The sequence below is a fragment of the Pteropus vampyrus genome, unplaced genomic scaffold (genome assembly GCF_000151845.1).
Source record: "Pteropus vampyrus isolate Shadow unplaced genomic scaffold, Pvam_2.0 Scaffold17, whole genome shotgun sequence".
NCBI classification, from domain to species: Eukaryota; Metazoa; Chordata; class Mammalia; order Chiroptera; family Pteropodidae; genus Pteropus; species Pteropus vampyrus.
The window spans coordinates 12382311-12394328 of record NW_011888798.1 but is presented as its reverse complement, the minus strand read 5'-3'; the positions used below and the strand labels follow the sequence as shown (position 1 = coordinate 12394328).

Below are 12018 nucleotides of genomic sequence, written 5' to 3'. Positions count from 1 at the left end.
TCCAGTCTTTTGCTTTGTAAATAATATAGCATTGAATATCTTCATATATATCTTTGCATATTATCTAAACATTCTGTAGGATGAATGCCTGTAAGTGGAAAAGACTGAGTCAAATATGTAAACTTTAGATTTTGGTAATTGCAAAATCATTCACTGCAGAAGGAACACAATTTATATTCCCAACTGTGTGTATGAGTGTTAATTATTGAATAGTTAAATTGGACACCGAAAATTATATATTACGATCAAAGCTATGTTTATCCTTACCTATGATTAGATTTTTCAGGACCTCGAGAAGGTTTATTTTTCATATATACTTCTATACTCAAGTGTTTAAGAGTACTTATGGTAGTAACAACACAGTAGCAGTAAGTTAATAAGTAATGAAACAAACATATCCCTTAAACTCTAGGTGTTGTTGATAACTCAAAACCACTATAAGAAGCATGTCAGACTTTTTAGTATTGTATTTAGTATTATGAATCTCTAAGAACATTAAAAAAATTACACACACACACACACACACACACACACACACACACACACACACATTTAACCCCAGAACCCTCACTTCACAGAGCAGCTCATGGGTAGTGGGAACCACTAGTATTCTTTACCGCATCAATAAGAGCTAATTGTCCAGCTTCTGTACAATATTTCAAGTGACAGTTTATCAAGTGATAGCCTCCTTTATTGCTGGACAGTATTATTAATTTTCACATATACTGAGTTAGAATTTACATGCCTACTATAATGTAGTCCTCATTATATATAGTATGGTTTTATCATGGCCCATAATTCACTTCTTATAAATTCAAATTATTAGTCTTTATAAACGGCTTATCTATTTGGTATAATGCTTTCCTTCAATTTTTTCGTTCAACTAAACAATTATGTGCAGACAGATATTTGAAACTTTGATACCAATATTGATAGTTCAAGGAGAAAATAAAATGAAGAGCTTAAGCTTTGGTTAGGACAATTGCCAGAAAAATGGGAAACAAGGAAATATCCTTTAAAAATACTCAGTTTTTTCTCTTTGATGCTAAGCCAAACCAAAAGAGCAGCACACATCTAAAGGCAATTTATTTCTCATGGGAGGGAGATATTTTTGCTTTGATGACAAACATGTTGGCTTATCACTTTCTTAGTCTATGTTGCGAGGTATTGTCCTACAATTTTAATAAAGATATCTCCTTTGTTAGCTAAGTCTATCATTGTCACAAAACTGTAAGAACTCTTTCAACAGTTTTATAAAAAATGTTAATGAAATGTAAGCTGTGCATCCAAAGTTGTATAATATCTGTAAGCAGATCTTGAATATAATATAAAACATCTTGAAATTTTTATACTGATATATTTGGATTTTTAAAATTTGAAGATAAACTTTTCATCTTGGTAACTTTATTATTTATTATGTCTCAGTCAGTACTGAGCTTTTACTTTTGCTCCTGATCTCTTACCACTTATATTGTAGGATAGGTAGTTTTTGATTAATGTTTTTCTTTTACTTTTTTAATATTGAAATATATGTTTTCATTTTTCCTTTTTAGGGGCTGCTTTCTTACCTCATCTTTGATAGGCACACTTGCACTAAGCCTTACAATACCTCTGTCCATAATAGCTGACATGTGTATGCAAAAGGTAAGACAAACTATTTATTATATATGTATTACTAAAACAGAGCTAATGAAATTAAGGGATGTGGCTAAATTTTAAGGGATACCACCATAAATAATACTTGATGTCTTCTCTCCTAAGGTGCTTTACTACATAGAGATAGAAAAGGTACTAAAGAAGTGGATAATCTTTGCATTTTTAGCTTTTCAATTTTTTTTTTTTTTTAATTTCTACGTTAAGGGCAGTATCTTTATATATAGTTCTCCAGTTTGGGAGCTGATTATGTTCCAAATGTTTTTTGATAAGTCAGTGGATTGGAGTAGGGGATACATTTTCTCATATAAGTAGTAGTGTTTTGATTTCTAAGATAAACTCCAAAGATTCCTTAACACTATGCTACTAGTACTATAGATAGAGAGGCATACGAACAGTGTTGTGTCTCAGCGAATGCTCATTTCCACCTAGACTCACCAGGGCAGTGGCATCTTCTCTCTTCTAGGAATCCCTGGTCTGGATGTGGGGATTCTTGTGATAAATATTGGCAATATTGCAAACAGTGCAGAAAAGAGAATGTGTCCCTCCCAGCAGCCTGAAGGGAGGAGTTTCTTTAGTGCCTCATGGGGTAAATAGGAGAAAAGAAATGTGCCTTTGGCTAATGTTTAAAATATGTAGTGTAACCTTCAATATTTGTAAGCTTTAAACTCCAAGTATTAAGTAACAAAATGGTGTGTGCGTTTGTGGGGGATGGGGAAAGAGGGGAGGAGTTGGGAGTTAATGTAATTGAAAAGGGAAATACTTGAAAGCTCAAAGGCTTATAATATGTAGAAGTATAATCATATCGTTTAAAGCTGTTTTTCTTTAGATTTTTGTGCAATTTTTAAGATAAAGGCAAAATACTTTCAGTGATATGTATCTTCTTAAAAAAATTTGTGCTGATTTTGTTTTATGGTTCAATAAATTCTTTGTCATGGTTAAAAATGGAAAGCTCCATAATTGAGAACTATGTACCCTGCATTTTCAAAGAATGTGAATATTATAAAATATACATAACACTAAAGTTACACATATTAGATTCTTCTGTAGATTTAAATAATATCCAGGTCCTTCTGCATCTCACAGTCATAATCTTGAATAACAACCAAAATTATTTTATTGAAATTGGGAAGTGCTGCTTATTAGAGGATTGTGGTAGACCATCAGTATGGTAAAATGAACTTTACCATACTGATATTTTGAAAACATCAGCTTTTGTGGATTTGAAAAAAAAATTGAAGATTAATTTTAAGAAATTTAAAAAAAGTTGTCACAGAGGCTCTAGATTTACTAGATGATTGTGTTATTTGTTTAATCAAATATTTTATGATGAAGGCAAAACACAAGAAAGGGAAAATATATGTACATGTAAGTAATTAGGAAAAAATAACCAAATGGTCTTTTCTTGAGTGTTTTTACATCTATTACTAGGCAACCATTTAATGAGTGAGCTGGGCCTTTGATGGGTTAAGGGTAGGAAGATACCTTCTGGAAAAAGTAGCAGGGGATGCCCCAGAGCTCTATTAGAAGCATGATAGGAGACCTCTACTTTCATGGGGTTTTTTGATTCTCATAGCCAACCATGTTTATATGTCGTTTTTGAAATTTAAGCATTTATTAATATTATTTATTGTGCTTAAAACAAACTGACTACTTTAACATATTTATAATTGATATTTTCTATAATAGGAAGCATCCTTTATCGCATTCAGATTTATATTCAGATATATTCCAGAATTAGACTTTTTTTTTTATTTACATAGACCATTTTTTTAAATAAATATCATTTAGAAAATTGTTTTTCTAGCTTCTTGGAAATCAAATTAGAAGTTTATTATGCAGTAAAACATAAATAAGTGCATTGTTAAAAGAGAAATTTGCTGTTAAAAGTCATCTACGTTTTTACCTACCTTATAAAGTTTGCCTTCATTCAGTTATAAAATAGAGTTTTTAGTTGAATATTCATGAAACTGTTCTGTAAACTAGATCTACATTTTAAATTCTCATTAGTCATGTTTTTCATACTTTTTCTGGTCTTGGGTCACTTACGTGCATCATGATTTTTCTAGATTATTAAGTGTCCTGGCAAATATTCCAAGAATATGTCATACCAATAATTTGATAACAACAGATTTTTATTTCTGCTCTTTCTTGGGTGTTCTTAGGCTGACTCAGCCTGTGTGTATGTATACCATACAAGCAGGAAGTGCATGTTAAAAGTTGTCAGTGATTATTCGTGTGTTAAGCATTGTGAGTGACTCAGAAACATTATTTTCACAAAATGTCTTTATTCTAAGGGTGCAATAAAATGAAATAGTATATGTTTCCCACCAGAGGGAGTCTTGTCTATGATTCTAAACCTTGTTTTTTTTTTTAATGCTTAAAGGGGCAAGTACAGTTTTTCCTCCCTATTTGAAAGACAGGAGTTACTATTTTCATCATTATTTTGAAAGCAAACTCCCAGTGTGTTGCAGCTAAGTCTCTAGTCAGTCAGTGCAGGCTTCTTTGACAATTGTTAGGATCTTACTAGAAGCTGTGTGGCAAAGGTAAACTAGTGAAAGGAAAGACTGATTTTTTTTTTTTTTTTGATAACTTTATGGCATCTCATTATTTTTGATTTTCTTGACAACCCTTATAAAATGATGGATTGGCCAGTCAGACCTGGTGATGTCTGAGGGCTTTGCACCACTGAGGCTCTGCTTGCTGCTTTTCTTCTCCAGCTCACATTTCTTAGTAAAAGTGTTCCTATTTGTAGTCTTTATTTTATTTAGTCGTGATTTTTTCTTGAATTTTTTTCATTTGTTACTAGATAATCAAGCTAGTTTTAAGTATCAAGGTTAGGCTTTGTTGCAAATTGTTAGTAAAAGATTTACAAAAGTTGCAGTTAAGAGTTATCTGTTTTTAGTAGTCTTAAAAAAAGAACTGTAACATAACAACATATTACAACTAGAGCATAACATATTTTTAAAAATGTGAGTCGATGATGACTTCAGAAGCTGAAGGCAGAGGAATCAACTTGAGAATAGGCAGTAATCAGTAAAAAAGACATGGTTAATGTGATGTGTAAGACAAAAGCTTAACATTTCATAATTCTGTTCTTGGACATACTTAAGCCTAATAAATGAAAAGCATGCTTTCCTGGCTTTTCTTTAGGCTATTTTCCAAGCGAGAAGTATTTTTATTGATAACTTAAGTAAGTGGTTAGTACCTCAAAGTCCTGAATCCTTATATTTAATGATAATGTACTTAGTAATGTATTGTCAATAGTCAGTATTATTTTTTCGGTGTTTTAATTTATTCCTGCAACTTTGTTTAAATGGAGAACTCACATTAAAGGGGGAAAATTGTCTTCATGATTTCTTTTTTTCTTTTTTTCTTCAGATTTCTTGTTTAATAAGGATGTGTTTATTTTAATGGTTTTTTTCTTTTTCTATCTCTTATTTTTAGGTGCAGTTTTCTTGGTTATTTTTTGCAGGCGCTATCCCTGTATTTTTTTCATTTTTTATTGTAACTCTCCTGTGCCATTATAATAATTGGGATCCTGTGATGGTGGGAATCAGAAGAATTTTTGCCTTTATATGTAGAAAACATCGAATTCAGAGGTAGGTTTAGTTATAGTATAAATTTTTAAAAAGTAATGTTTGCCAAATAAACTGGGAATCATATTATGCTGGCCTAGCTTTTAGTGATTTTGTGACGAATTACTGAAAGATCATAATTTATATATGTACTATGTCAGATAAAATAATTTGTTCAGATCCTTTATTAAGATAGTTTCTTGACAACTACTTTTTTAAAAAAGTGTTTTGATTCACAGGGAAAACCAAAGTGCTTACTGTTTTGCTATAACAAATTTGAATGTAGAAAACTTATTGGTATGAATAAAATTCATAGTAAAATCTGATAATGTTGCCTCAAGTTTTTGTTCAATTTTCTTTTAGAGAGAAAGAGTTTTACATTCTACTATAAAAGGAGCTTAGGAAAAGTTGTTAAAGATTTTGCCCTAGTCTTAGTTCTGACCTCACAGTTTCAGCCAGTGGAATAGATCATTTTTAAGTGTTCCTTTCATCTCTAAAGCCTTCCTTAACTATTGACTTTTTTTAAAGGGTTCCAGAAGACAGTGAACAGTGTGAGAGTCTCATTCCTATGCACAGTGTTTCTCAAGAGGATGGAACTAGTTAGCTGTTGTCTTTAGTCCAGGTTAGTATGTTGGCCAGCATTAGTGTTGAATAAAGTTCTAATTCTTATATTGCTCAAATACGGAATCAAATTTCCATAATTAGTTCTTTGAGAGGCAATACAGCCTAGAGGCTAAGGGAGTCAAACTGCTTGGGTTTCAGTTCCAGTTTCGCCATGTGTTATTGGTGGCCTTATTCAAGGTTCTTAACCTCTCTGTGCCTCAGTTTTCTTATTTGTGAAATGGGATTACAATAGAACTTCCCTCAGAAGGTTGTTAGAAGTATTAAATACTTGGTAAATTTGAAAGACATACCGTATTAGTATCTGACTCAAACTAAGTGATCCCAAGTTTTAAGTATTTTATTCATGCTGAGGGTCATCATTTTACTTAATGATGTACTGTTGTTTTTCAAATAGGCTTTCAATTCCTTGCTCTCTCTCTTCTTCTGGTACTCAATGATGCAAATGTTGGGACATTTGATGTTGTCCCAGAGGCTCCTTAAATTATCCTCATTTTTTTTAGATTCTTCTTTCTCGTTGCTGGTCTGAGTGGGTGTTTTCCACTACCTTTTCTTCCCAATTGCTGATTTGATTCTCTGTTTCCTCTAATCTCCTGTTGATTCACTCTAGTGTAGTCTTCATTTTGGTTATTATAATCTTAATTTCTGACTGGTTCTTTTTTATATTTTCTATCTGTTTTTATGTTTCCTGTCTCTTTGTTGAAATTCTCAATGAGATCATTGAGCATCCCTATAATCAGTGTTTTTAAACTTTGCATCTGGTAGATTGCTTGTCTCCATTTTGTTTGGTTCTTTTTCTGGAACTTTGTTCTGTTTTTTTCATTTAGGATGATTTTTTCCTCATTTTGGCTGCCTCCCTATGATTATTTCTATGTATTAGGTAGAGCCGCTGTGTCTCCCTAGTTTTGGTAGAGTGGCCTTATGTAGTAGATGTTCTATTAGTATCCAGTGGTGGAGTCTCCCTGGTCACCTGAGCCAAATGTTTCAGGTATGCCCTCCTGTTGTAGTTGAGCCTTTCTTTATTGCTGTTGGTACATTGGTGGGAGGGATTGACCCTCAGGCTGACTGGTTCTGAGGACTGGCTAAGACTAGAGTGGAGGAGCTGTTGTGCAGGTGCTAATCCTATGGAGCAGGATTCGATTTAATGGGGCTTTGTTGCCTGCTGAGTATGCCCTTTGGGTATGTTGTTTATGGAGGTGGTTGGGTAGGGATCTGGTGTCATCTGAAGCTGGCCACCGGCTGTATTGGTTCTGGGGCTCTGGTGCAGGCCAGGACCAGCCACTGCCTTTACCCTGCCTTGAGCCATTTGGTATGAACTACAAAGTGATCTCAGGTGGTTGCCTCTTGTGTTGGGCTTGGAGGTTCTTGGGAGAGGCTAAGCTGCTAACTGAGGCTGGCTGCTGCTAGTGCCGGGCTTGGGCTGCTTAGCAAGATATATGGGTCATGCTGAGGCCAGATGCTGCTTGTTTAAAGTTTTTGAAAGTTTGGGATATTTTAGGAAAGTCCACAGCGTTAGCCAAGACAGGCCGTTTGTATGGACAGGTGGCTTGGGTGGGACCGCAAGTTGGGAGGGGCCTGGTCTCAGGGAAACACCAAGGCGGGGCAAACAGTGTTAGCCAGGTTAATAGTGACTCAGATGTGACTATGATGGCGGCCTATGAATGTAGGCTGGGCTGGGAGAGGGCTCAACAAAGGAATAGTGGCATCTGCCAGCACTTTTGTCTGAAAGAAAGCTATCACACCAGCCCTCGCTCTGAAGCCAGACAATTCAGTTCCTTCTTCTATGTCCCTGGTGCCTTTTGAGCTGCTGCCCCAGCACTGGAGCTCAGAGCTAGTGGTCAGCAAGTAAATCCATGCACAGACTCTTTAAGAGGAACGCCTGGGACTCCTGCAGACTCTGTCTCCCTCAGCCAGTCTCTGCTGGTTTTCACAGCCAGAAATTATGAGGACTCTTCTTCCAGGCAGTGGAACTTTGCGCTAGGACTCCTTGTTCTTCAGGGGGGACCTCTACTATCCCTCCCTATTTTTAACTACCACATGTGGGCATTTTGCATCTCTGCCCCTCCTACCAGTCTCAGTATGTCTTCTTCTGTATGTCCTTAGTTATAGGACTTCTGTTCAGCTAGATTTCAGGTGATTCTCAATGATGGTTCTGTAGTTGTTATAATTTTGATGTGGTCATGAGAGGAAGCAAGCACAACATTTGCCTACTCTGCCATCTTGATTGGAACTTCCCTGTATTTTAAATTTTAAGAAATACTATGTTTTATATTTCTTACATGACAGAAAGGGTACATGATATTTTGTTTTACTGAATGAATGCTTAGAATACATTCAACATATATCTTTGTCAGGTATAAAAGTGATTAGGTATTTATTTAGAATGAGAGATAATAAATTACTGAAATTCTGGAGATTCAGGTTCCTTTCTTCTGAGAAAACTTTAGGCAATTTAGATTGAAATGTTTCCTGATTGCAGCTGGGCTTCTCCTTCTTACCTAGAACATTGAACAACTCCTGTCAGCTATGTGCACTCCCATTGGCCTTGAAACTTAAGTAAATCCTTCATGGTAAATTCACATCTAACTTAAGGCTAATTGTGTTGGTTTTGTGATTTTCTGTGATTGGTCATTTTTTAATTTTATAATAGTTATTATGATGGTTATACATGCACGTAGTTCAAAGAGTTAGAGTTCTGCGAGACTCACTATACAAAGTTGCTGTCCTCTGCTCTGCACAATCTATCCTACTTTCATTTTTTTTCCCATTCTGAGGAATCACTTTGAACTCTTAGTTGATTCTTTTGATACTTTCCTCCATGCTTATACTTCTATTTCTTGATTTCTCAGTTTTAGGCATCTTCAGTTGATTGTCCAACTATGGCAAATGAGGATAGATTACTTTCAAGTTTCTCCCTCCTCTCCTCCAACCTCATTTGCCTGCTACCCAGTCCTGTATCATTCCTTCCTCATCATCCCATAATTTCAGCTCTATAATCAACGTTTACATTGTTATGACTATATAAATGTTACTTTTACCTGAACCATATGGGATTATGGCTGACATTCCCCCAATCCAGAGACTTCTCTAGGATAAAGAAGAGGCACTTGATCAACTGTGAAAAGTAAGGGGAGGGCATCTGAGTGTCTAACTGTTTTTCCTATAAAATTTGTACCAATATAAAAAAAAATTGTACCAATCTACCTGTTTTCAGTTGTTCACCTTGCAGAGATAACTGGTTATATTTCTCCATTGCTAGCTAAGAATTAATTGCTGTTTTCTTGTCTCTGCTCTGCTCTTTGTCCATGTGGTTTATTCCTTTTAAAAAAACCTTTTATTGTCTTTTTACTGAGGTTTTAGGAATAGAATGGAACTAAATATGTGTTTATTTGCCATCTTTAAATTTTATTTTATTTTTATTATTATTATTATTTTTTATGGTGACATTGGTAAATCTAATGTTTCAGCCGTACACTTTAACAATAAGACATATATATATTTACACCATACATTCACCTCCCATAGTTAGATTTCTTTCTGTCACCACATATTTGACCCCCTTTATCCCATCTACCTCCCCGCTTCCCTCACCTCTACCCTCTGGTAACTAATAGTCAATAAATAGTCCATGTCCATGAGTCTCTGTTTGTTTGTCCTGTTCATTTGTTGCTTTTAGGTTTCAATCTCAAATATAAGTGATATCATGTGATTTTCAACTTTTTCTGTCTGGCTTATTTCGCTTAGCATGTTTCCATCTTTAAATTTTAAAAAATACACACGGTTATTCTTTAAAGCTTTTTGTTGATATAACTTATGTACTTTCTTTCCCTTGTATGCTATACATCATTCCTGTACTCACTCATATCCACACCCACACAGGCAAAGTTTTAATATTTTTGGAAGTGAGAGCTGGATAAAGGGAAGATAGTGAAGACGAAAGAAAATGGACTACAGTAGAGTAAAATAGGACAGCTTAGACAACGGTCTTTGTCTTGACAGGGATAATGATGGCATATACTCTGATTAAACCATTTTTACATGATCTTTAAGTAGTATTGGATGTCAGCTTTTGGTGTTGCTATAGAGCTCACTTTCGTGAATTCTTAGTACTCACCTCAAGTTCAAGAATCTGTTTTTTTATTTGTGTGTGTGTATGTACTATGTTCGATTTATATTTCAATGTTAAGATAATTTGCCTTTTAAAATATAAACTGTAGAAAATTAAAGCTATGACAGTTGTGATCTAACGATGATTTTATGTTTTTATTTTCAGCTTATGTATTTGACAATGGAACATTATACAGCGAAGAGACAATCTCTGGCAAGATTTTGTAGAAAAATATTTCAGTGCCTAGCCTAGTCTGAAAAACAACAGTTTCAGTTCTTTGGAACTCTAAAATATATTTTCCTCATATCGGTTTTCTTCATTTTCATAATGAAGTACTTTGCTATGTAGCTGTATATATATCACTACAGTTATAGGAAGTTTCAGTCCACAGTCCATCTAAAGGACCAACCTGCCTTACACATCTCAAGGAATTCAGCTGATGAAATAATTTTAACTAATCAAGGAATAAAATCCTAATGTCCTGGAGAGTTTATTTACACATATTATTTGTTATATGCTGGACTATATATGAAAATGTTTTCGAGAAATCATTTAAATATGTAGATCAGTGTTTCTTACAGGTAGAATGCTAAAATAAACTGCCTATAATAGGTACGGATTATATGTTTGAGTTTTGTATAAAATTGCAAATTAACCCAAGAAATATTTAATTTATGTAACAAGTATGTTCATGCAAATTTGGTGGAACTTTAGAAAGAATATCTGAGAAAAGATCTGGTTCATGTACACTACATATACTGTATTATCTTTTCATAGCGTTAGGTGCCTTGTATTTTAAATCTGTGATAAATCATGACAAATTTTTAAAGGGGAAGTATTGTTAAATGAAGAATTATGTATTTCTAAAGGTTATATTGCTGTAAATTTAATTGATAAAGCTCTGCTTAATTTAGAGTTTTGAAGAAATATTTTCTCTTCAATTAAGACATTTTCATAATGGAATGATTTAAATTGAAGCGATTTAAGAGTATTACTAAAATAAAATGTTTATATATATTTGTGTATTATAGATCTTTGAATTTGTTTCTGATTTTTTTCACATGTAAATGTGCCAAATTACTATAGAACTGGATGCCTCTTCTTTAAATAGTTCATTATTTAAAATACATTTTTAATAATTAAAATACCAAAGAAGGCAAAAAGAAATTCTACTTTAAAAATTATATTTGAGTTTTTTCTCTACCACACTTAAATTAAATATAAAATACACCTAATTTTAACTCTTAAACTTAGGTCTTTATATAATATTCTTATTCTGCAACTGCTCCTGAGCAATATGTACTATAGACACCAGTGGATGAACATACATCTCAGGATTCATCCAGGCTTTTGATCAGTCAGAACCAATTTCCTTTTCATGTTTTGTGAAAATAGTTCATTTCTCTTCAGAATTTCTTAACAAATCAAATTTTTAAAAATGCCCTTTGCAGTGTTTACCTTCAGTTTGCCTTACTCACATTCATAAAATTGCTTTAGTGTTACCATGAGTCTAAAATGAATTTTAGCCATCTTTCTACTTATCTTGAGAACTTTTATATTAACTTAAAAGATTGTTCATTTATGATATTAAATTTAAAAAATGAACTGTTCTTTTACTTGGTACCACCAATAATTCTTATTAAGCTAAAAATAATACTGATTTTGTTAGCTTGACAGGGTAAAGGCATGTAAAGGATGTGAGCCTCTAAAGAATCTTCTTCTAAAAAGAACCTAATGAAGTAACATTTCAATTACTCCAAGATAATTTTGATTGAAGTTTATTATCTAGCCACTTCTACTTTTTATTTTTGCTGTTCGACAGCTCAATACCTTTTGCAATTTATGGGGTAAAACAATTGAAACAGTGGAGGTGAAATTCCAATTTTAGGTTATTTTGTAAATATAGGAAAAAAGACAACTTAAAATTTTCGTTGTTTATGTGCCCTTTGTGTTCACATGTTAAACAGATATGAGTAGTCATTCAGGATTCTGGTTTTAGCAAGCTTTAGTTAACATGCTGGATTGATCTTGAGGAGGGCTTCTTCCTCTAGGCAGCTG

General features: G+C 33.7%; 1 protein-coding gene across 4 annotated transcripts in view; it reads left to right on the top strand.

Annotated features, from left to right (window-relative positions):
- SLC35F5 (solute carrier family 35 member F5) overlaps window positions 1-10977 on the top strand; it is a 34281-nt gene extending 23304 nt beyond the window's left edge. For all 4 annotated transcript variants that reach the window (XM_011354515.2, XM_023527523.1, XM_023527522.1 and 1 more), the window contains 4 exons: window positions 1554-1644; window positions 5101-5255; window positions 5760-5853; window positions 10126-10977. In XM_011354515.2, the coding sequence (XP_011352817.1) occupies window positions 1554-1644; window positions 5101-5255; window positions 5760-5835 (322 nt within the window). In that variant the 3' untranslated portion in view covers window positions 5836-5853; window positions 10126-10977. The remainder of the gene's footprint in view (window positions 1-1553; window positions 1645-5100; window positions 5256-5759; window positions 5854-10125) is intronic.
- Window positions 10978-12018: the final 1041 nt, after the last annotated feature.